We start from the raw sequence: 26,347 nt of genomic DNA on the forward strand, positions 1-26,347 counted from the left end.
TGAATTGCACATGGAAAAACTTACATGCTTTTCCTCTGATTTAAAAAAACAACAACTAAGAAACCAATTTTAACAGCATAGGTGAGAAGTGTAGTGAGCATTATCTACCATATTACTCTCCAGTGAAAAGGAGGCAGGTAGCCGAGTGGTTAGAGCGTTGGGCTAGTAACCAGAAGATTGCTTGATCGAATCCCCGAGCTGATAAGGTAGCAATCTGTCGTTCTGAACAATTCGATTAACATCGGTTTATATTGCCCGATGCAAATAAAAGTAATATCTACGTTATGAAACCCAAATAAAAAAATATATATTTTTAACCCAAATAAAATGTGACGCGACTACGTCAGGGTGCACCGCACTGAGGAGGTTGCGAAGAAACAACGTTCGGGGAATATTTTGATAGCATAGCCTCTCGACTCTAGTGTAACCGAACCGCTAGCTACTTAACTTTGGAGACCGTTTAGTTGACTGAGATAGCAAAATCGCTACAATTATTAAGCTACTTTGTCATTAGCTAGTTTAAGTTTGTTTGAGAAATGTTCAAGTTCATTTACATGAATCGTTAGCTAACCCACTAACGTGGGCTAGCTACCAGCTACATAGCAAGCTTTATCTTGCCGAATCGCTCTTATCTTTCTTACTAAGCTTGTTTCGTTGGCTCATCATAGCAAGGATTAATTGCTGTGTTGCCTAACTTTCCTGTAAATCACAGTATTTTCCCTACTAACGCTGCTGCGGACAGTACAGACGCAGGCCTTTGATTGGAAACAATGAGCTCGGATAGAGGAGACAGCCAACGACGGCTAGCTAACAATTTGGCTACTACTGTAGTAGCTTGTATTGGAGGCGAACTGAAGTCGCAGATTGTTGGGGTAGCTACTGTAATGGCCTTGTAAGTTAAGATATATTTCTCCATTCTGTAGACTACCGGTCCCATCATAACGTACCAAACTAAGAAAAGGAACACCAATAGCTAGCTAACGTTAGCAAATGTTGAAATACACTTCACTTTGTTTAGCTAGTATGTTAACTGCTTGCTTGCTGTCAGCCTTACCGGTTAGCCAGTGAACTTGGCTACTGTTAATCGTTTGCTAGATAGTTTGTGGTGGATCGGTTAACTAAATAAACCCCACATAACTAACATTATTCGTTCATTTAGTTATCAAATTAACGCCAACGTAACATTTCTCAGAATGTCCCGTTAACCAACTAGTAGCTAGCTAGCACTAGCCAAGGCATGTTGGCTAGATATAGTATCCAGCTGGTCGCTAGCTTACTGGCAGCTACGTTAGCTGACTTGAAGTTAGTTACCACTGATACTGTATTGTCAACTCTATTGCACTTGCCGGCGAATGTTTTTAAGAGTCAAACAAGGAAGGACTAGCTCGCCAGGTTATGTATGTGACCCTAATGTAATTGTCAGGAGATAATATCCACTACCAATTGTGCGAGCTGCTTTTCAAAGATGGCAACAAAGCGTACTAACGTTATGCTACTGCTGCGGTCAGCTAGCTAGCAAGGTTACCCAATAAAAGTGGGACAGTTTTAGTCAGTTGGTTAGCTAGCTACGCCCTATTGAAATACAGGGCTGCCAGCAACATGAAAGTGAAAACTGAAACCTGCAACCCATCAAAGGTCCCACAAAACGACATGTCAGACAAAAGGGACAGCCACCACAGTCATTTTTTTTCTCTCAACCAAGACTGTCGGAGTGAACTGTGTTCAGGATCTCAGCAGCAGAAAGTTCACCTTGTATCATCATCAGACTCAAAGTGGCACAGCACTCAATGCAGCAGGCTATTCACCGAAGGACTCAGCAACGGAACCTCCCTGGAGAATGTAAATGTTCTTTCCCACGGTAGTTATACCAATGATTTTGCACTAAGACATGGGGTGCCAGAAATCTCAAACGACCTGTCATTACCTGAGGTCTACATACCTACTACAGTTAGAGTTGAAGAAGACCTTAGCTATGAGTTACAGCAGGCCTATAGGATATTTCACGGGTTTCTCCTGGAAAAGCACAAAGGCATTACAACTCCATTCTTGCACCCCATCGGCTTCAAGGACCACACTGACAGGGCCGAGGGTCAACTTAAGCAGTCCATGTGTTTCAGAAGGATGGAGGAGAAGTTTGTTAGCCGGGAGTATGAAACCATCACAGAGTTTGTGGCAGACTTCAGGCTGATGTTAGAGAACTGCTACAGGCACCATGGGGTCGACCACTGGATTTCTAAACAGGCGCAGAAATTGGAAATTATGCTTGAGCAGAAGTTGACACTGCTGTCAAGGTAAGAAAGTGCAAGCCTTGCATACATACACTACCGTTCAAAAGTTTGGGGTCACTTAGAATGCCCTTGTTTTTTTAAAGAAACACTTTTTTTTCTCCATTAAAATAAAATAAAATTGATCAGAAATACAGTAGACATTGTCATTCTACCTTTATTTAACTAGGCAAGTCAGTTAAGAACAAATTCTTATTTTCAATGATGGCCTAGTGACAGTGGGTTAAGTGCCCTGTTCAGGGACTGAACGACAGATTTGCACCTTGTCAGCTCAGGGATTTGAACTTGCAACATTTCAGTTACTAGTCCAACACTCTAACCACTAGGCTACGCTATTGTAGCTGGAAACAGCAGATTTCTTATGGAAAATCTACATAGGCCAAATATCAGCAACCACTCCTGTGTTCCACTGGCACGTTGTGTTAGCTCATCAAAGTTTATCGTTTTAAAAGGCTAATTGATCATTAGAAAACTCTTTATCAATTATGTTAGCACAGCTGAAAACTCTTGTTCTGATTAAATAATCAATAAAACTGGCTTTCTTTAGACTAGTTGAGTATCTGGAGCATCAGCATTTGTGGGTTTGATTACAGGCTCATTCCCACTGGGAATGTGATGAAATGAGTAAAACTGAAATAAATCATTCCCTCTACTATTATTCTTGACATTTCACATTCTTAAAATAAAGTGGTGATCCTAACTGACCTAAATCAGGGAATTTGTTTCTCTGATTAAACGTCTGGAATTGTAAAAAATTGAGTTTAAATGTATTTGGTTAATGTGTATGTAAACTTCTGACTTCAACTGTAGATATTCCATAAAAAGTTTCCAGCTAGAATAGTCATTGACAACATTAACAATGTCTACACTGCATTTCTGATCAATTTTATTTTATTTTAATGGACAAAAAAATGTGCTTTTCTTTAAAAAACAAGGACATTTGAAAGTGACCCCAAACTTTTGCAAAATGGTGTACATTCATTACAAAGCCTACATATTGTACAGAGGCTGCATTCATTCACACTTAACACACATTCAATGATATTGATTTGCTGCTATAGTAGTAACAAAAAAACAACACTTATTTTATTACATAATTTAACCTTTGACATCAGTAGTGTTTGTTTGATCCATGACCCATGAAACTACTGAGACCCTAACCCTATGATGCTCTGTTTGTATCAACCTGCCCAACCAGGACGCTGCGAGAGAAGACCACTCTGGCGGTGACCTCCAAGGGTCGTTTCGGGACAGAGGATGAGAGGGGGCCTGTGGGCACCTCAACCAGACGGAGGTCCGTGCCTCGCAGCCTGGCAACTATAACAGTGGGGGGAAATGAGTCCATCATGATCCAGGCACTCAGGCTGGAGGAGCAGCAGAAAGCCAAGGAAGAGAAGAGGTTAGATATGGATGAAATGTAATGCTCCAGTGCCCGAGGCTAAGGCCTGGTCAGGCAGATGTTGGGTTTTCTATGTCCCGATTCCCTCCACGGTCAAAATAAAAACAACCAAATTCCATAGACTACTTAATCCAATGACACTATACATACAGGATTACAAAAACAAGTTTTATAATATTTCATTCTAATTCCGTGTATGACTATATCAAAGATGTGGCTGTGATTGTTAGACTCAGTTTTTAGTAGTTCCATTTGATTTCAAAAACTTTGAGCACACTCCTTCCATACATATTAGCCATTGGTAGAAGTGTTCGGAAAGTACATTTTTGGACCTGACTGCCAAAACATTTAGGAGATTGAGGTGCTCAAAGTGGATCTATTTGGCATATCCTACCATTGAGACATCCATGTCTTCATCACTGGGAAATATAAACGGTTGAGTTTGGTGTCATTTAATAATTTAAAAGCTTACAAACACGGATGCCAGATTATTTGATCATTTCTTGAAAAGTGAACTTTAATTTTCATATGTTGTCATTTAGACCCTATTTTGAGACTGCATACTGGTGAATGCAGGGTGGGTGTCATTTCAACCATAGAAATATAATGGGCATATCCCTTCAGACCACTGCAATTTAGCTGGTACATAATTTACATTTTAATTGAATTAACATTTTAAAGTCCAATTAGTACCACAAAGATGGCTGCCGGTCCACCCACTATCAAATGTCAACTTAAATGGTAGAAGTGGTCAGAAAGTAGCTTTATATCGCGCCCAGGCTCAGTCGTAACCGGCCGCGACCGGGAGGTCCATGGGGCAACGCACAATTGGCCTAGCGTCGTCTGGGTTAGGGAGGGTTTGGCCAGTAGGGATATCCTTGTCTCATCGCGCACCAGCGACTCCTGTGGTGGGCCGGGCGCAGTGCGTGCTAGCCAAGGTTGCCAGGTGCACAGTGTTTCCTCTGACACATTGGTGCGGCTGGCTTCCGGGTTGAATGCGCGCTGTGTTAAGAAGCAATGCGGCTTGGTTGGGTTGTGTATCGGAGGACGCATGACTTTCAACCTTCGTCTCTCCCGAGCCCGTACTGGAGTTGTAGCGATGAGACAAGATAGTAGCTACTAAACAATTGGATACCACGAAATTGGGGAGAAAAATGGGGTAAAATTAAAAATAAATAAAAAGAAAGTAGCTTTTTGGACCTGAATGCCAAAACATTTAGGAGATACAGGTGCTCAAAGTTGGCCCATTTTGCATATCCTACTATGAAACATCTGTCTTCACTGGAAAAAATACAAGGTTGAGTTTGATATCATTTAAAAGCTTACGAACAGGATTGTCAAACTATTGTATAGAATGTTTTGTTCAAATCAAAAGTGGTGCAGTCAGAAAGTGATTGAAATCAAATGGAATGACCCATATCTGCTTCATCAACTCATCCTTAATTTCTGATTTTAGGCAGCGGGAGCTGGAGAAGAAGGAGGCGGAGGAAAACTCAGCCAAGGAAGTAGAGGAGTGGGAGCGCAGTCTTCTCTCCCAGGTGGCCCAGAATCCCGTGAAAACCTTGTGGGAACTCCCTGCCATCGGCCACTTCCTCTGCCTGGCCCAGGCAGCTCTCAACCTCCCAGAGATAGTGTTCTTTGAGCTGGAGCGGTGTCTTCTCATGCCTCGCTGCAGTGTCTTCCTCTCCAAGATCATGAGTTCACTTCTCTGCCAGCCCCAGAGGAGAGGGATGCTCCACCGCCGCCCAGCCCTCACATACCGCCGCTGGGAGTCCGAGCTGCGTCGGAGGGTGCAGGGCTGGTACTATGCTATGGGTACAGCGGAGGATCAGGGCTGGATGGCTGAGCAGCTCGGCCTCTCCCATCAGTTCTTCAGGACGACTGGGGAGGTTAGTCCCCTGGAGGAGAACCCCTTCCATCTCTTACCCTTCATTCAGCGTGTGTGGCTGCTCAAAGGCCTGTGTGACAATGTGTATGAGACCCAGAAGGATGTGCAGGACGCTGTGCTGGGCCAGCCCATCCACGAGTGCCGCGAGTCCATCCTGGGCTATGACGGGAATGAGAACGCCTATATCCACTTCCCACATTTCTGCGGGGCGGACCTGCGTATCTACTGCCAGAGTGCCAGCATACCCCCGGACTTCCCCTTTCCAGCTGTCTGGGTCAGGCGGGTGGAGCCTGATGAGGGAATATCAGAGGACTCGGAAGAGCAGAAGGACTCTGAGCATCTAGTTTCTATGGAGACGGAGGACTATGAGGAGAAACCTGGTTCTGACAGAATGAGTGGTGGTAGGATTAAAGGGGAGAATGGGGGCACAAGCAGGGGTGGGCAGTTTCACACGTGGGGAATGGAGAAGGATGAGGACTATTCTGTTTCTGTAGAGGATGGTCATAAGGAGGACTATAAGCCTAAACAGAACAGACACACTGGCTCTTTTACTCCCTCCTCATATATCAAGGACTTTGTGGGCAGAGGGTGTGTGAAGAAAAAGCCACAGGAAGTGGAATATAGGCCTGATAGACTCCAGGTGAAACAGGAAGAGGGGTCGGACTCATCCTCCTCTGGGTCATCCTCAGAGTCATGTGAGACGCGTCTCAGTGTGGGGGAACACAGCTATACGGGCAAGTTCCCTGCTCACCCTGGTGAGATAACAGGTAGGCCTAGTGTGGCTGTACCAATGAGACAGACTGATGTTAAAGTCGACGGGGACAAACTCACTGAGGGGCTGAGGCCATGTCCAAGATGTGTCTCCAGAATGGGGGCAAAGTCAGAGGACAATCATCGCTGCCGTTGTGCCAAGAACAAGGCATCAACAACCTCAGCTTCTGGGGCTGGCCAGACCCGCAAGATGAACTTGACAGAGGATAACATGGACAGGATTCGGGCCAAGAAAAAGAAAAGGAAAAAAAAGAGGGAGATACGTGCAGCAGGTGGACAACGCAGACCAGACAGGACCCGACTCTGCAAGGCCAAGGCAGCTAAATCCACCCTCCAGAGAGCTGCTACCAACATCAAGAAAAAGGACAAGAGAAAAAAACGCAAAATGGGTGGGTAAAATAACTTTCTGCTTTGCACATTACTCCTGTCTTCCTACATCAAGCTTTTGCAGTTGTTTGGCCAAATTATGTAAAAACCCGTCAAGAGACTGTTTGTTTAAAATGAATTCAAATGCTTTGGCTGATTGATGTCTTAATTACTCAGTAAAATAATATTCTTTCTCAGCAGGAAAAAAGCTGTCTTCAAAGAAGAAACCTCAACTCCCAGTTGAACACGGATTTAGGGTAAGCCCCACAGTTTTTCACAAGTTTTTGTTGTTGTATTGTTTTAATGCAAAATACGGAATAGGAATTAATATGCTATTTGAATCCATGCATGCTGATTTGTCTTTCTCCTTCTCTTCCCCACCTGCCTCTCTACACTCTTAATCCAGTTGGTGTGCACAAGTCTAGAGGAGCTGAGGGAACTCATCAGCAGGACAGAGGATGAGCTGGATGAGCTGGAGAGCACCAAAAAGAGATCTGTTAGTAAAGTAATAAATATTTTTTTTTAAATTGTATTTTGGTTTGACTATACCGTGTCAAAAAAACATTATATACAGAAACAACTTTTACACACGGTATGGGTGGATTACATCGATACAATGTTAAAAAATATTTTTTTTAAATGAATGAATGATGAACCGATTTCTATAGCTTGTCTACTATGGGAGTATACGGCATCGAGAGTAAGAGTGGGAATACGAACTACAGTGGTTAATGCTTTCAAGCATTGGGTTTGTTTATTCTTGACGTCATGTGTTTTAATGGTTTAACAGGAAAGGTGGTATTTCAGGAGAGAAGCCGTGAAAGACCTGCACATCACTCTCATAAGGCTGCTCAACGAGCTCTCCCCATGGGAACCCAAACTGGTCAAGGCTTTCCATAGGAACAGGTAAGGCACTTGCCTGAAGGCAGTTATATTAACCTAAAAGCTGTGTCTGGCAAAAACACATAACTGTCTCCCCGATGCCTGTTATTATGTCATCTCTCCCCACAGGCTACGTTTAAAAAAGGATTATGATGACTTCAAAAAGCACCCCGACTGTGACAACTTTGTCAGAGAGGAGTGGGTGGCAGAGGATGTGGACAGAAGCACAGGTGACGACACTAGGCTGACTGAAGAGGAGGAACTGCAACAGCAGGACCAGACAGTTCAGAGAATTCTGTGGACAGGAGGTAAATTGTGCTTTATTTGTTGCTACAACTGAATAATAAATCACAGGAGCAGCATATACTAAGGAGGTAGTGTGTTTAACCTGCACCCTCTTGGTTAGGTCGTTATTGTAATAGAGAATGTGTTCTTAATCATTTTATATAGTTAAATATTAAATATGCATTGAAACCAGACAATAAAAATTGTCAGGCCATTTTAGAATTAATACGTTGTACTTTTTGTTGTTGTTGTTTTTTGCAGAGGACTCGGTGCAGCTTAGAGCAGGGGCATTGAGAGGCAGCTTCACCGTGGTAACCAGACAAGAGATGTTGACCTTGGATGAGCTTAGACCTTCCACTCGGGGCTTGAAGCGCCTGCACAGTGGTATAGACGAGGACCCAAGTCCCATTAAGAGAGGCAGGATTGGCAGTAACGAGATAACAACTTCTCCTGAAGGATCAGAAATGGAAAACCGACCCAGGGAAACAAATCCAGCAGCACAGCTGGCTGGAGAGACAAGCCCAGTTGTTGTAACACCTATGGCTGGTTTCCAAAGGGCCTACAAGCCTGTTCAACTACATACCCTGCTGGCTAAGAGTGTAGGGAATAAAGTGACCTTAATTCATCATCAGCCTGGTACAGGTGTTATCCGCCATGTTGGTCAGGCACAAAGCAAGGACTGTGCTTCTTCCATGCAAGCTACCAAACTTCAACCTTCTTTACCACAAAGCTCTCAATACCTACCACGACCAACAACACCAACATCTAAACACTCACAGACGGTCCATACCACGCCCATACCAAAGAGCCCCATACAGGTTGTATACAAGATACCTGAGGGCATGGGTCTGGTCAGGAAAGATGGGAGCCCTGTGAAAATTGAAGTACAGCCAATCCTGGACCAGAAAACAGGGAATAAGATAATGCAACGAGTGGTCATCCTGCCATCGAACATGCTCATTCAAAAGTCGGAGAATAAAAGTCTGCCCCAGCAACTAAGGACTCTCCAGGTCCCAGCCTTCAAAGATTCCACTCCACTGTCACAAAGCTCTGGGTTCACCATGCCTCAACGTCATGACAACCGGATCCTAACACCCTCAACTACCATCTCTCCTAGGTTGCAGACATCTCTAACTCCAGGTTACAAGGTTGTCCAACTCCCTGTTTGCAAAGCAAGTAGCACTACCCAAAATGTTTTACCAAATAGATCCATCCCCGTCAGTGCGGCATCTACTGATCCAAGCAAACCTCCGGACCGTAAACAAGAGCTGAAGACTGTGTGCATCAGGGACTCACAGTCCATTCTAGTCACCACTAGGGGGGGCAACACTGGCGTTGTCAAGGTGCAGTCATCTGACCAGAGTAGACCTGGTTCGATACCTGCCAGCCCTGTCATCACCATCTCTCCACAGTTCAAAGCCTTCCTCGTGTCCAAGACGTTTCCACCTGCTACCACTACAGTCCCTGTGGTCACCAGCTCACCTGTAGCCCAGTCGCGATCAGGACCTTCACTGTTACGGTCTTCAACTGTCACAAGTTCAACAACTATACGCCAGTCTCCGATCACTGCTGTCATTCCAATGGCCACAAGTCAGACCGCGAGTTCTGATGTTAACGTTGCTGTAAACCAGGGCTGCACTGTTTCATCTACACTTGCTGTTAACGCACAGCTACTTAAAAGCATTGTCACTGTACCTGGTAAACCAGCAGGTGCCACCCAGACGTCTCTGGTCCAGTGTGTCAACAAACCTGTTCTGAAAAGGGTAGGTCCAGATGAAAAGGGTAGGTCCCCCCCATTCACAAAGTTCATCCTGGTCTCTCCCTCCTCAAACATCACGTCTGTGGCTGCAACCAAAGTCACTTCCACCACAGCTCCCTCTGCTCTTCCAGGTCAAAGTTTCATGTTTATCAGCCAATCACCATCTACAGGTAATCCAAAACCGGCATCATCAGTGTCTGGACCCACCACACAATCCCCGTCCATGTCGATACCAACTGAAGCAATGAAGATCGGACTCAACCTCGGTCAAGCTATTGGCAGCGCTAACTTCAGAGCTTTGAATAAGGTCCAGAGCATCAATCTGCTTCCAGGTTCTCAGATAAGGATACCACAGCAGGCAAACCTTTGCAGGCCAGTTAGTGCACTCACACAATCTACTTTAAAAAAAACATTTGTATCCGCCTCAAAGTCGGGCCTTCTTGCAACCCCATCGTCTCATATTGTCACTAGCACTGCACATTTGCCGTCCTCCACACTGCTGACTGGATCTCAACTACAAGGCATCCCTTCATCCTCTGTGATCCCCAATCGAATCAAGGTAGCTGGGCAGCCAGTGTCTTCTATAATCAGAGGTTTGATCTCCAGCAACACACCAGTGACAGTCACTACACCGCTAAGCCCTGTCAAAACATCCCTCCTTACATCACCGGCGCAGGTTTCTCAGTCTCAGAACTCTGTCGGTGTCGCCACACCTGCTCAGATGCTAAGCACTCCACAGTCTCCAACTGCCCCTATATCCACTCAGCAGTCCTCTCCAGTACAGCCAGCTGGTAATACCAATCCTGTCTCCAGCACCATCACCACTTTGCAACAAAAGATTGTCATCAACACCACTGCTACTCTTGCAGGCGGCACGCAGATTCTCCTCAACAACACCCGTTTTGTTGTTCCTCCTCAAGGCCTTGGGCCTGGCCAGCATGTCCTCATAATCTCCAGCCCTGCCGTGCCTGTGGCAGCTCCTAGTCCCAGGGGAGCGATCCCAGCCACCGGTGTACCACAAGGGCCAATGTTACCTGGGCTAGCCCTACCTGCACAAAGCCCCAGAATGGCCAGACCACCTGGGACATACCAGCCTCAACAAGCAGCACTTAGATCCCCAACCCTGGCAGCACCATCCACTGTGAAAGTTGGACCCTCTATCCCTGTCTCTTTCACTGTCCCTCGCCAGATGGTGGCTGTTCAGGCCACACTATCGCCCACCAGCACCACCACCAACAGTTCTGCACAAGTTTCACACTGGCTCCCTGCTCCGGCCACCATACACACTCATGTGGTTGCAGCTCCACATTTAACTCAACCTGAAGAGATGGGCGGCTTCTCACTCTCTTCCCTGCCAGGAAGTCCCAGCACAGCTCAAATGGCAGGAGTTGCACAGAGCCCATCAAAACAGCTCCCTTTGCACACAGCACTTGGAGTCAACACACCACTCAAAGCACAGCAGCTAATGTCATTCATGCAACCTATGGGAGTAGTCTCCAGGTCCAGGACACAGGTGCTGCCGGCGGTAGCTGTTCCCCCAATAGGGAGCACTGTCTCCAGGATGCAGACTCTACCCGTGGCAACCATACCATCCATCGGGAGTGCTTTCAGTAGCAAACAGGCGTCTCCTGTGGCAACTGTGTCTCCATCCAACTGCACTATAATCATGACACCAGCACAACCTATCAGGACGGTAATGTCGGCAGAGACTATCCGCATGCCCACTGTTTTATCCAATCCTCAGTAGCAGCAAATACTGGGCCTGGGCAAGCCCTTTACAGGCGCCTGCATCAGCAGTGCAAACAACCAGCCCCACCACCAAGCTACTAGTGAGTCCTGATGGTGCCGTTTTAAATTTGGCTAGAGGCCCTACCACCATCACAGGCCTGCCAGAGATGGCTAACAAGTCTTTGGCTGCGTTGATTGTTACTCCTAACTCCACTGGGAGAGTGCCGTTGCCTAGCGCAAATACTGCCAATCCCTTAATGCCTACACAGGCTGAGTGAAGTGGACCTATCACATGAAAGACAGAGTTTGAAAGCCAGTACCAGTGTGATGTGATGAAGCAGACACATATTCCAGATAACTTTGTGTTCTGGACTGCTTTAGAACATTCTAGAATGTTTTTGGTAGAAGGTGGGGGGGGGGTTGGTTGAGAAATTGCCTGGTTGAGCTGCATTTTTACTTTGCATATCTGAGTGTGTTTTATGCGATGCTAGATAAACTTTATAGTTGACTCAGTTTGCTCAAGAAATGTAGGTGGAAATGTATTTGTGATGGTTTTCTATTTCTTTAAGCTAACAGCATTTTGGGGTTGCCTTCTCACAAAGTTTAAATGTGAATTTGGACATTTTTAGTTTTTTAAAAACCTTTTCAAGGCCAGTAATACATATGTTGTAAATTGCTAGGATTGCAGGGTAGAGCAAATGGATTTGAATGTGATGGTAATACTTTTCATTGACATTGAATATAACTCTGAAATTATATCCATTTTAATTCCTTAGATTGGAACAGCACTTGTTTTATTCTGTCTACCAGACTCTTAGGACTTTCCCTCAGACCTATTGTAGTATGTTCTTCAGATGTGTGTTGCCTACTCAAGAGGCAGGTCAGTGTCCAAATGTAATTACATTGGTTCTCTTCCATTTCCAGCAACTATTTGGGACAAAATAGCATTTTACATGATTGAAGTGCAACTTCTAAATGATTTGTCGAAACCCATATAAAACATTTTGGAAGTTATATTTATTTATTTTTCCTATCATAGATTTCTCAAAATATTTAGCGGGTACATTGTCATTGGAGAACTGTGGACATTTCTGCATGGAAATAAATGGTGCGACTGTCCTCCATAAGAGTTTTGTGGTGTTCATGTGAATTAGGCACTTGGTAAACTTAACTGTTTTTAAGTTCTTTATTGAAATGTATCATTTCCAAATCCTCATAAGTATATTTTGAAATATATAAGCAAACAATCAAGCCGGTAAGCTGTTGTCATTAACTTCAGAAGAATTCTCAATTGCTGCTACACATTTGGTTGTCACTAATGTAATGTAGCAGGCATAAAATAAACACCTGATACTAGGACCCCTACATACTGGTCTTGACGAGAAGAAAAAGAATAGTCCGGGGAGGTTCTATTCTGCACTGTTCAACCAATCCAGTAAATGTGGAGGAGGAGTTAAGATGGAGCGTCGCCTTGTAAGCGTCCAAAAGCGGAAGTTGCGTCTCAGGCTCGCTTTCCATTCCTCCTGAAAACCAGAACATCCGGTTTGTTGGGGACTCGGCGGAAGCTAGGTTATCACTGAAATGAACAAACAACTTCCAAAGTACAACATTGTTATGTTAGATATACAGGGATTGATAGAAAGTCTTGTTCTTTGAGCAGCATTCAGAAATAAAAGCTTGTGGAGCTAAAAGGTCAGAACATTAACATGAAACTACAGTGTCCCCCCCCCAAAACATTTATTTATTTATTGAAGAATACTTCTATAAACTTGTGATAGTGAATAGAGTGCAAAATATTTGTTCTTCACAAGTTTGATCATGTGTTTAATGACATAACACATGAAGTTTCATCTTTTTGGTTATCCCACAGAGGACTGTTGTTATTAGGGCGAGTAGGGAGGAGGTAGGGGTCCTGATGAGATCTTCTCATAGGCAGGAGGGGCATTGGGAAGCTGAAACACATCAATACAAATACACACACCATTTAGGAAACAACCAGGATAAAACCCTCTGATAAATGAAATACTATTTCCCTTTTCACAGTATTGTACCGACACAAACCAAACTGCTGGCTTGGATATTTTCTTTTCACATCGTCCTTTTCGGAATGATTGCTGCAATGATGATGGATGCATAGGTCAGCTCAGTACAGCTTGGTTCGGCTCAGTCTTGTGAAAAGCCCTTATGTCGAAATATGCCCTTTCCAAGTACAATTATGCACCCCTTGGGGCCCTATGAATTCCAGATCGTAATCCCCTCCTGATGTCTGGAGACATAATCTCTGACTGCACCACCAGTAGCCATATTGCACCAGGCAGCTCATGTGCCCCTTATTCCACAAATAACCCTTTAATTCCAGGAAAAGTCATGGAGATTGGAACTATAGACCCTTCCTTCATGGTTGTGTTGGTGTGTATAGTCGAATGAATGCAGTATGCTATGATCATGGCCATGGGTTGGTCACACTATTGCCTTCCAGCGCATGACTGCCCATGTCTGCAGCATGTGATCGAATCCTGGTTCCACCACTACGCATAAACAGAAACTCTCTCTTCACTTCTGTCTTTGTACACAGATTTAAACCTGCAGCTGTGTTTACACAGGAAGCCCAATTCTGATCTTTTTCCCAATTGGTGGAAAAAATATCTGAATTGGCTTGCCTGTGTAAACGCAGCAATAGAGGACAACTCCATTCAATAAAACATCAAATACTCTTTAAAAAAAAAAGTAAGTTACGACCATTGACATCCCAGTACATCCAGTCCGAGTCTCTTACCACAGGTCGGAGCTCACTGAGGCCCATCTTGTTTTCGGCTGCAGCTCTTCGCTGGCTGAACTGTCCTCCACTGAATCCTGGCGGGGACCCTGATCTTGGGCTCTGTGGGGAGAAAGCAGGAGAAAACAGCAACGTTAGTAAGGGGAACAGGAGGAATAAACCCTGTTGGACAGCAACCGATTACCTATTGCCACTATTCCATCTCCTTTAGATCTGTGAAAGAACTGGACAGGTGAAAGATACATATACTGTATATCCCTATTGCTTTCACTTGTTTTAGGCCCATTCTCTTCAGATCATTACATATGAAGAGAAGGAGAGGGGAGAAGATGAAGCCATTTTATACCATAGAGATATGCACCCTTTGTCATGCAAGGCAAGTGCAGCTTGGACAATTCTTACCCTGATCATTTTGTACCCGCTTCTCCGCTTGAAATACCAGCATCCGACGATGAGAAGGGCTGCGAGAATTACAACCAACAGAGCTATGCCAGCTGCCCTGTGGCGCACCAAACAAAATGTAGTATTATGTATTAGTATTATGAATAAATTAATAATACTTTCTTCACCAATGGATCAATTTTAAGATATAAGATGGCATAACAAATCGAATGACGTTTTCTGAATGTCTGTAAGGCCTATATTCTACACAGTTCTAACTACCAGTTTAACGCTACAAATAATATCAGAAAACATCAATTCAATTCCTGTTTTTTTATTTTAGTTAGATTCAATAAAATCTACGAACTCTTCGGCCCTGACATGCTGTCCTCCTCTGCTTGCAAAATAAACGTTGAAGTCACCGCGAGGCATCTCTTTCCATCCAGACTTTTACACCTGAGGAACATGATGCAATTACCGTTATAAACGGTAGAAAACCGTTATTACAGGTTTATTTCAACATCAATAACAGGCTAAACTATATAGGCTAATCCACTGGTCAAGTATATTGAACATTTTGCCGCAAAAATGCATAGCTACAATTTGAATTTAGGCTAAATTCCAAAGCGACATCAAAATATCAGAAGATATTTACATTTTATATCCTATAATATTTTCTGTAGGGCTATGAATAATGTTATTTCATTGCAGCATCATAATGTAGCCTGTACCATAACTAACATAAAATCTGAATCTTGATCAACATTGTATAGCCTAAGCTTCTATCAATATTGAAATAAATTGATCATTTTGAAAATGTAATAATTTAAAATATTTTTTTCTTAGTTCAAAAGAAACCTGTCCATCAATGGTCTGTGTTTATGTAGAAAAAGTTACCCAAAGTAGATAATTAGATTGTGAAGGGTCCGGTCCTTCTAAATTGCTTCTCAGCGCTTTCCCGAAAGCTCTCAGTCTCACTTTTCTTTGCTTATATCTCTGACTTGAGAACAGGTTAGAACTGTGAGGGGAGGAAAGGAATGCTCATGACCGTCACGAGTTCCACCGCTCATACTTAAAGCCATTGAACTGGACTAATGGGCGTGAAACCCCTCCAGTCCTGGAGCCAGAACACAATTTATATTATGGACTCGATTATGGAAACTTTATCTGCTGACTTTCTGTCTGACATGGCGCTCAGGCTTAACACGCGTCATTATTCACATTAATAAGGGAAACTTCATAAACAATTATTCCTATTTTTATATATAAGTAACATACCAAGGATTAAAATATTTAATATTATTCACAATATCATTTGAGTACATTTATTTCATTTCAGTTCATAAAAATAACTTGTAGCCTACCTTTATTGCACACTATTGATATCTTGAACATTTCCCTGTACATGTCACCAAAAATGACCAAAAAATGAATCACTAAAATAATACCAAAATATTGCTTTGTAATTCTAACCTAACCTATTAGAATTCCTGTGAATAAGATCACGTGTTTTATTGTATTGTAGTGTTAATGTAGCATGATGCTCTTGATAGTGTAGGGCTAATATCCTTTTCATTTGTTGCCTGCTTTGCCATTATAGTAGGCCTACTTTCAGATTATCTTGCAGTACCAAGGAATGGTCTGTAGGGTGCACAATATGATTACTTTCTGCCTCACAGTCAGTTCACACTGACCGATAACAGTCAAATAAAGTTGTAAACCACTGCAATGAGCACTGCAACAGAACATAAACTCAGCAAAAAAAGAAACGTCCTCTCACTGTCAACTGCGTTTATTTTCAGCAAACTTAACATGTGTAAATATTTGTATGAACATAACAAGATTCCACAACTGAGGCATAAATTGAACAACTTCCACAGACTAACAGAAATAGGGGGGTCAAAATCAAAGGTAACAGTCAGTATCTGGTGTGGCCACCAGCTGCATTAAGTACTGCAGTGCATCTCCTCCTCATGGACTGCACCAGATTTGCCTGTTCTTGCTGTGAGATGTTACTCCACTCTTCCACCAAGGCACCTGCAAGTTCCCGGACATTTCTGGGGGGAACCCTCCGATCCAACAGGTCCCAGAAGTACTCAATGGGATTGAGATCCGGGCTCTTTGCTGGCCATGGCAGAACACTGACATTCCTGTCTTGCAGGAAATCAAGAACAGAACGAACAGTATGGCTGGTGGCATTGTCATGCTGGAGGGTCATGTCAGGATGAGCCTGTAGGAAGGGTACCGCATGAGGGAGGAGGATGTCTTCCCTGTAACGCACAGCGTTGAGATTGCCTGCAATGACAACAAGCTCAGTCCCATGATGCTGTGACACACCGGCTCAGACCATGACGGACCCTCCACCTCCAAATCGACCCCGCTCCAGAGTACAGGCCTCAGTGTAACGCTCGTTCCTTCGACGATAAACTCAAATCCGACCATCGCCCCTTGGTGTTTTTCAGAGTCAGTAGAAAGGCCTCTATAGTGTCCTAAGTTGTCAAATCTGTGACCTTAATTGCTTACCGTCTGTAAGCTGTTAGTGTCTTAACGACCGTTCCACAGGTGCATGTTCATTAATTGTTTATAGTTCATTGAACAAGCATTGGTAACAGTGTTTATTAAACCCTTTCCAATGAAGATCTGTGAAGTTATTTGGATTTTTCCGAATTATCTTTGAAAGACAGGGTCCTGAAAAAGGGACATTTCTTTTTTGTTGAGTTTACAAACACATACCAAATAAGGTAACTACTTGAGTCATAAACCACATTTTTGTTGTTGTTGGAAAAAACAGACATGAAGCAGAAATGTTGAAACATTTCAAGCCAATAATAATTGTTTGCCATAGAGTAACCATTACAGAATAGGATATGTCAAAATGATTGCATTTCATACAGTTTTGTAAAAACGGCTAGCTGGAGCTTGTATGAACTGGCTGTGAATGCTCTCACCTGCTAGTACTTAATGCTGATTGTTAAGGTACTGGGTAGCTGTATTAATCGACCTGGCCAATGCTTTCGACTCTGGCAATCACCACATTCTTATCGGCAGACTTAACAGCCTTGGTTTCTCAAATGACTGTCTCGCCTGGTTCACCAACTACTTCTCAGACAGAGTTCAGTGGAGGGCCTGTTGTCCGGACCTCTGGCAGTCTCTATGGGGGTGCCACAGGGTTCAATGCTCGAGCCGACATTTCACTGTATACATCAATGATGTCGCTCTTGCTGCTGGTGATTCTCTGATCCACCGCTACGCAGATGACACCATTCTGTATACATCTGGCCCTTCTTTGGACTGTGTTAACTAACCTCCAGATGAGTGGCCTCCAACTGCTCTTAAATGCAAGTAAAACTAAGTGCATGCTCTTCAACCGATCGCTGCCCACACCTGCCCCCCTGTCCAGCATCACTACTCTGGACGTTTCTGACTTAGAATATGGTGTCTGGTTAGACTGTAAGCTCTCCTTCCAGACTCACATTAACCATTTCCAATCCAAAATTAAATCTATAATCGGCTTCCTATTTCACAACAAAGCATCTTTCACTCATGCTGCCAAACATACCCTCGTAAAACTGACTATCCTACCGATCCTTGACTTTGGAGATGTCATTTACAAAATAGCCTCCAACACTCTACTCAGCAAATTGGATGCAGTCTATCACAGTGCCATCTGTTTTGTCACCAAAGCCCCATATACTACCCACCACTGCAACCTGTATACTCTCGTTGACTGGCCCTCGCTTCATATTCATCGCCAAACCCACTGGTTCCAGGTCATCTATGTCTTTGCTAGGTAAAGCCCCGTCTTATCTCAGCTCACTGGTCACCATAGCAGCACCCACCCGTAGCACGCGCTCCAGCAGGTATATTTCACTAGTCACCCCCAAAGCCAATTTATACTTTGGCCGCCTTTCCTTCCAGTTCTCAGTCAATAGATATAAAAAATATAAAAATAAATAACAAGAGTTCTTAACAGGGCGTGTTTTTTTTTACCCTCGCAGGTGTCGTCTCCTTCAGACATGAACTAACTACAAAAATCACTGAAGCTGGAGACTCATATCTCCCTCACTAACTTTAAGCACCAGCTGTCAGAGCAGCTCACAGATTACTGCACCTGTACATAGTCCATCTATAATTTAGGCCAAACAACTACCTCTCCCCCTACTGTATTTATTTATTTTGCTCCTTTGCACCCCATTTCTCTCTATTTTGCACATTCTTCCACTGCAAATCTATCATTCCAGTGTTTTACTTGCTATATTGTATTTGCCTCCCTTATCTCACCTCATTTGCTCACATTGTATATAGACTTATTTTTCTACTGTATTATTGACTGTATGTTTGTTTTACTCCATGTGTAACTTTGTGTTGTTGTATGTGTCGAACTGCTTTGCTTTATCTTGGCCAGGTCGCAATTGTAAATGAGAACTTGTTCTCAACTTGCCTACCTGGTTAAATAAAGGTGAAATAAAAAAATAAAATTAAAATGTCCCCGTCAGTCCATTTTATTGGTAACCTACATGGTAATGTAAAAGTTGTATTTTTTAGTGATCCAATATGTAACAGACTCCCGAGTGGCACAGAGGTCTAAGGCAGTGCTGTATACAGCTAACATTACAATGTCAATAATAAATAGTGCTAGCGGTGTCACTACAGACCATGGTTCGATCCTGGACTGTATCACAACCGGCCGTAGTCGTTAGTCCCATAGGGAGGTGCACAATTGGCCCAGTGTAGTCCGGGTTCGGGGATGATTTGGCCAGGGTAGGCCATCATTGTAAAGAAAAATGTTTTTAACTGACTTGCCTAGTTAAATAAAGGTTAAACACACACATCATTTGGTTTCAAACCAGAGAGGTTAGAAAAAGTATCTAGATCCTCAATGAGGCTGTGGAGGGATACAGATTGTGGATTTAAAAGAAAACATTAATCATCAGTGTACAAAGACACCTTTGTTTTTAAGCCCTGGATTTCTAACCCCTTGATATTGTTGTTGTATTTTAACAGCTAACATTTCAATGTCAATAATAAATAGATATGCCGATAGTGGACAACCTTGTTTTACTCTTCTTGACAGTTTAAAACTTTGAGAAGTAGCCATTATTTACTATGTTACATCTAGGGTTACTATAACTTTAACCCATGTTATAAGAGATTCTAAAAAATATAAATATTCCAGGCATTTATATTCCAGTCATACTTTATCAAAGGCCTTTTCAAAGTCAGCTATGAATACCAGGCCTGGTTTCACAGATTTTTCCTAGTGTTCTATTATTTCCAGTCTTATATTATCTCCAATGTATTGTCCATGTAAAAAAAACTGTCTGATTAGGATGAATAATATCTTGCTGCTTTTTGTTCTATGTTGCTCTGTCTGTATGCTATGTCTTGCTTGTCCTATGTTGCTCTGTCAGTATGCTATGTCTCGCTTGTCCTATGTTGCTCTGTGTGTGCTCACTGCTCAATAATTGTCTATATTGTAATTGTTTTTAATAACTTGCCCAGGGACTGTGGTTGAAAATTAGCCGGCTGGCTAAAAACCGACACTTTTACTGAAACGTTGATTAATGTGCACTGTCCCTGTAAAAATAAAATAAACTCAAACAATAACTTTTTAATTCTATGCGCTAAGCATTTTGCTTCACAACACTGAAGTGTAATGGACTGGATCTTCATATTTAGCATTTGGATCCTGTTTCAGTAATAATGAAATCAGATCTTCTTGTTGAGTGTCTGATAATCAACCATTTATATAGGAGTGGTTAAAACATGTTAATAACGGTCCTCTGAGTATATATAAAAAAAGGTTTGGTATACCTCCACTGGTATGACATCCAGCCTTGGAGTTTTCCCGGACCTAAAAGCTTTAGTTTGCATCAAGAAGTTCCTCCTCTGTAATTTGGCCTTCACGTGAGTCATTCTGTACAGCTGTTAATTTGACATTATTAGTAGAAAAAAATCCATACAATTAGCTTCGGTTAGTGGAGATGGAGGAGACAAACAAAAACATCTGCTTAAAGTACTTTACTTCCTCTTTCAAAATATTGTTTGGTGAATCGTGGGTGACTCTGTCGGTGTAACAAGTTTCAGTAAATTATTTTTGGTAGCATTTCTATGTTGAAGAACAAAAAAGAATTACACTGCAACATGTACATTCTGTATTCTGGTTGTGTGACCAATAAACTTGAAATGATTATAGCTAGGCATTAATTTGCAAAATAAGTAGTTTGGCTTTTATAAGGTGTTATGAGCCAATGGTAACCTATTAGGAGGCCTGCAGTAGGGATGGTCTACTGTGCGATGAGAAAGTTGTGTAGGGCAGCTCATCTTCTCCTGGGACTTGAGTGGGTGATTGTTCCTGTCTTTGTGGCACAAGATAGGACTGTTTTGGTTTTTCACGTTTCTTGTTTTGTAGATTGTTGTACTTTCATCTTTATTACAGATGCACAAAACTAACCACGTTGCATTTTGGTCCGCATCTCTTTCCCCAGAAGAAAACCATTACATAAGTTATGAGGGGGAAAGGGACCAAATTATTAGGGTGAGGCACATGACCTACTAACAGCTTACTACACACCATGCACTTAGTATTACTTTATTAGCTACAGTATACATATCTCCCTGGCATATTGCATAATTTATGCAGCAGCATAAAATACATTTTTGGACTCACCTTGTTGTGATGTGCTCACTTGAGCAGGAAAGCTCGGCGGTCCTTCTTGTGGGCACATTTTGTTGTTGTCACACCCTGATCTGTTTCACCTGTCCTTGTGATTGTCTCCACCCCCCTCCAGGTGTCACCTATCTTCCCCATTATCCCCTGTGTATTGATACCTGTGTTCTTTGTTTGTTGCCAGTTTGCCAAGTCAACCAGCGTTTTGTTTCTCAGCTCCTGCTTTTCCCCAGTCTCTCTTTCCTCACTCTCCTGGTTTTGACCCTTGCCTGTCCTGACTCTGAGCTCGCCTGCCTGACCCTGCCTACCGACCGGTACCTTTGCCCCCCGCTGGATTTTTGACCTCTGCTTACCCTTACTGTTGCATTCTCTGGATTTATGGTGCTTTCAAGACAACTGGGAACTCTGGAACAAAAACAAGGTTAAATCATGACGTCGGTGATCTTCAGGTCGGAGCTCAAGAAAGAGGCCAGATTTCCTGACTTGGAAGTCTGAGTAGGAGGACCGTTCAAAACATATTCTCCTAGTCGGAGCCCGTTTTTTCCCCCCATACTCCGGACTTCCTTGAGTGCGCTCTTAGGGTGAAGGTGGTCGAGGTGTCAAGGATTAGGACTGTGCAGCTGATCTCAAATGTGGAGGCGGTGAAGAGAGTAGAAGGGGTGAGAGGCAACAGTGTTGAAGATATAGCGGTGGATGCTTTGCAACCAGTTCCTAGTGTTTTGAGTCAATCGAGTGATCTGGATACACTCATTGTGAAAGCGGATGTTGTGCCATTGATAACCACAGTGATTAATTGTACAGCACAAGTGTCTAACAAGTTCAAGAAGCTGGACGGCATTATATCTGCAGTGGAGAAGTTTTTTGGGCACCAAGGCACTGTAAGGATTATTGTCGCTAGGAAATGACCCGCCCTCAGAGGAGTCTTCTGAGCCTGTGTAAGGGACCTGATTAGAATGTTGTTTTTTACAGAAAAGCAGGTTGATTTAGTTCATTTCTTTTTTGATAGTTTGTATGATATTCTATTTATTTTTACCCACATTATTTCCTTTTTGGGGATCCTTATTATCCACCCGCATGGTAAGTGGCAGAATGTACATCAATTGTTGTGAACGCCATTATACCATAGAAGACATCTATCTACAGGTTGAACCTGGTGAGATTGTAGATTCCTAAATTGACAGTGCAGTTTGTTATTACAGCTAACTAGTTACTTTACATGCTGATAATGTCTTTGATATTATTGTGTGTAGCTACGTTTCCTTGCTTGCTAGCTTGCCAGCCCATAGAGAGCATTGCATTGTGGATTTTGTAATCGACTTGAACAGATTTCGACAACGATTTTTCATGTTCCTATCAACCTTATTATAACACCAAAATGAAACATTTGTTCACAAAAAAATCTCACATATTAGTGCTATTTAACACTGTAAATTAAAGGAATGAGTGGTTTTGGGTGTATTTTTACTTTAAGTACCAGCGGGTGAGGGCATTCACAGCGACCACTCAGATGAGCTCCAGCTAGCTGTTTTTACATGATCTTTTATATCGCCGGATTCTGACCTGGTAGGTGGCGAACATGTCATTCAGGGCAGGTTACGTCAGCATCTTACTTTCAAAATCTTCGCTAACAGTCATCATCATGAATCATTGTCTACAATCTAAAGGCAAATCCCTTTTTTATCCTTGTCACATGAAGAGAAATAATGAAGAGAATTTATAGATAAAATCGGTTCTCATCGACCACTGAACATACCCATTACACAACAAGTTAAACATTGCTAATTCAACAATGAGTGGTTTGGAAGTAATCAGTGGCTAACTGCAAGTATTGCAAAGCAATCCATAGCCTGTTATTCAGTGGAGTAGCTGTGTTTTCCCCCCCGAATTCCAACCATAAATCCAGAGAATGCCAGACTTTGATGACAAAATTTGCCCACAAAGGACCGCCGCGCCACCTTCCTGTTTAAGTGAGCAAGGTGAGTCCAAAAATGTATTGTATGCTGCTGCATAAATGATGTAAAATGCCATGGAGATATGTGTACTGTAGCTAAGAAAGTAATATTAAGTGTTTGTTGTATATTAAGCTGTTAGTAGCCGGTGTGTGATTGTTTGCAGACATTTTTTGTACAGCTTTGACAGTGCTACTGATAGTGGCGCTTGGCTTGCACCTGCATGGCTTACAACTTGCACCTGCATGGCTTGCAACTTGCACCTATTTTCACCTCTTCATTTCGCTTGCTGTTCTAACTTGGTGGTGCACATGTAGCCTATAAGCCTATAACCTGTTTTGGAGAAATGTAATCATCGAATATTGTAAGAGATTTCATTGTCTGCTTCTATATGCCCCCTTTATTTATCCTACAGTTCCGACTTAGAATACATAGAGAATACTGTAAGAATGGCCCATGTTCTGAATCATGTCGCTGTACATTTCAAAAGTGCTGAACATATTGACTACGTCCGTCGTCGCTCGCTCATTAATGTCTTAATCAAAATGACAGATTGCCTCTTATTCTCTTGTTATCCCCTTATGCTATAGTTTGTACATCTCAATTGTCAGTAGAAACTACATTTGTTTTTAAGCAAGTCAGCCATATCAGCTATGTTTATTTTAAAGTCAGTAAATGAGGCTGGATGAACTGTTTCGCTGCCAGACAAGGCTCCGCTGATAGCCAGGTGTAACAGTGGTAAGGTGTTGTGACTGCTGTTGGGACAGTTTAATGTAGGCCCTAACAGTTTGTCACTGTTTCTCCCTGTTATATTGCAATTAATGTATTGTTTAGTGTTTTATAGTGGCATGCTTGCCAGCAAAGCCACATTTCTATTTTTTTGCCCCACCAATAGTTACATGCTAACATCGCATCTGCTTGTGGTTATCCATGGTTGCTGGTTATTTACCAGGTAACAAGAAGTGGTTTATACAAACGCAGGACATTGAATGCTTCCTGAATTGACTCCAAAAAGTAACATAAGTAGGCCTACAGTATCAGAGCGAGGTCAAACGAGGTGTGTGTGTTAGTCAGATTATCCAATGTCCAGAGCAACACTATTGATGATTCTCTACCCCCAGTGCATGTGGTGTACTATGGTCTTAGCCATGCTCTCACTAGCCCTCGTCTTTTCTCTGTTTCCTCTTCCAGAGAGCCTGAGGCTCTTGGGCTGTGACTGAGGACACCCTGGCCCAATCCCACCTGGGCCCTCTCTACATGCTTCCTGCCTGTTGCTGGCTCCACTGGCTGCCGTCTTATCAGCTCTTAACCATCCTTGCTATTTTTGATTTTTTTCTCGCGTTGTTCGTAACTTGTTTTGTACATAATGTTGCTGCTACTGTCTCTTATGACTGAAAAGAGCTTCTGGACATCAGAGCTGCGATTGCTCACCTCAAACTGGACAAGGAGTTCTTCTTCAATGAGTCGGATGGGAGGGATATAATACAGACACCCGACCAAGCCCAGATCCCCGTTATTCGCTGGAGAAGGAAACAGAGATTTTGCGGAAGGAGATCGGGGTGCCATGTGAGTATCAGGCAAATAAATGGGATGAACTGAAAGCATGTTTATCCTACCAACGGGACATTAAAAACGGGAATATCTTGTGTTTCACCGAGTCGTGGCTGAATGACAACATTAAGAACATACAGCTGGCGGGTTATACACTATCGGCCTGACAGAACAGCCGCATCTGGTAAGACACGGGATGGGGGCTTATGTATTTATGTAAACAACAGCTGGTGCATATCTGAGGAAGTCTCTAGGCTTTGCTTGCCTGAGGAAGAGTATCTCATGATTAGCTGTCGTCCACACTATCTACCAAGAGTTTTCATCTGTATTTTTCGTAGCTGTCTATTTACCACCACAAACCGATGCTGGCACTAAAACCTCACTCAATGAGCTGTATACCGCCATGAGCGGGCAGGAAGGCGCTCGTCCAGGGGCGGCGCTCCTAGTGGCAGGGGACTTTAGTGCAGGAAACTTTAATCAGTTTTACCTAATTTCTATCAGCTTGTTAAATGTGCAACCAGAGGGAAAATAATTCTGGACCACCTTCACTCCACACAGAGACGAGTACAAAGCTCTCCCTCGTCCTCCATTTGGCAAATCTGACCACAATTATATCCACCTGATTCTTGCTTAAAAGCAAAAATGAAATCAGGAAGCACTAGTGACTTTGTCTATAAAAAAAGTGGTCAGATGAAGCAGATGCTAAACTGCAGGACTGTTTTGCTGGTGCAGACTGGAATATGTTCCCGGGATTATTCCAATGACATTGTGGAGTACACCACATCAGTCACTGGCTTTATCAATGGGTGCATTGGGGATGTCATCCCCACAGTGACTGTATGTACATACTCCAACCAGAAGCCATGGATTACAGGCAACTTTCGTACTGAGCTAAAGGGTAGAGCTGCCGCTTTCAAGGAGCGGGACACTAACCCGGAAGCTTATAAGAATCCCGCTATGCCCTCTGACGAATCATCAAACAGACAAAGCATCAATATGCAACTAAGATCAAATCGTACTACACCGGCTCCGCCGCTCGTCGGATGTGGCAGGGCCTGCAAACTATTAGACTACAAAGGGAAGCACAGCCGAGAGCTGCCCAGTGACACGAGCCTACCAGATGAGCTAAATAACTTCTATGCTCGCTTCGAGGCAAGTAACACTGGGACATGCATGAGAGCATCAGCTGTTCCGGATGATTGTGTGATCACGCTCTCCGCAGCCGATGTGAGTAAGACCTTTAAACAGGTCAACATTCACGAGGCCGCAGGGCCAGATGGATTGCCAGGACTATCAGATCATGAGAAACAATATTCTTGAATGCCAAGCGTCACATCTGGAGGAAACTTGACACCATCCCTACAGTGAAGCATGGTAGTGGCAGGATCATGATGGTGCTGGAGAAGGCTGACGTTTTACGCAGTTGTTTGTAACTTATTTTTTTACTTATTTTGTACATAATGTTGCCTCTACTGTCTCTTATGACCGAAAATAACTTCTGGACTTTATGGACAACAACCACAAGCACACAGCCAAGACAACACAGGAGTGGCTTGGGGACAAGTCTCTGATTGGCCTTGAGTGGCCCAGCCAGAGCCCGGACTCGAACCCGATCGAACATTTCTGGAAAGATCTGAAAATAGCTGTGCAGCGACGC

General features: G+C 43.2%; 2 protein-coding genes across 4 annotated transcripts; one reads left to right on the top strand and one right to left on the bottom strand.

Annotated features, from left to right (window-relative positions):
* Nucleotides 1-334: 334 nt before the first annotated feature.
* LOC135517598 (uncharacterized bromodomain-containing protein 10-like) lies at nucleotides 335-12,482 on the top strand. 3 transcript variants are annotated; one of them, XM_064942048.1, is made up of 8 exons: nucleotides 335-2,291; nucleotides 3,484-3,684; nucleotides 5,141-6,732; nucleotides 6,908-6,966; nucleotides 7,116-7,214; nucleotides 7,500-7,615; nucleotides 7,721-7,899; nucleotides 8,138-12,482. In XM_064942048.1, the coding sequence occupies exons 1-8, from the start codon at nucleotides 1,600-1,602 to the stop codon at nucleotides 11,380-11,382; spliced, it is 6,183 nt and encodes a 2,060-aa protein (XP_064798120.1). In that variant the 5' UTR covers nucleotides 335-1,599; the 3' UTR covers nucleotides 11,383-12,482. The 3 variants fall into 3 exon arrangements, with proteins under 3 accessions (XP_064798120.1, XP_064798122.1, XP_064798121.1); XM_064942050.1 differs by having other exon boundaries at nucleotides 7,116-7,205; XM_064942049.1 differs by having other exon boundaries at nucleotides 6,911-6,966.
* Nucleotides 12,483-12,541: 59 nt separating this feature from the next.
* Nucleotides 12,542-15,570, bottom strand: mlana (melan-A). The gene is made up of 5 exons (XM_064942051.1): nucleotides 15,418-15,570; nucleotides 14,888-14,976; nucleotides 14,542-14,638; nucleotides 14,140-14,241; nucleotides 12,542-13,315 (listed from the first exon to the last, which is right to left on the bottom strand). Exons 2-5 carry the CDS (start codon nucleotides 14,950-14,952, stop codon nucleotides 13,247-13,249), a joined length of 333 nt encoding a protein of 110 aa, XP_064798123.1. The 5' UTR covers nucleotides 14,953-14,976; nucleotides 15,418-15,570; the 3' UTR covers nucleotides 12,542-13,246.
* Nucleotides 15,571-26,347: the final 10,777 nt, after the last annotated feature.

Source organism: Oncorhynchus masou, chromosome 28 (genome assembly GCF_036934945.1).
Source record: "Oncorhynchus masou masou isolate Uvic2021 chromosome 28, UVic_Omas_1.1, whole genome shotgun sequence".
NCBI lineage: Eukaryota > Metazoa > Chordata > Actinopteri > Salmoniformes > Salmonidae > Oncorhynchus > Oncorhynchus masou.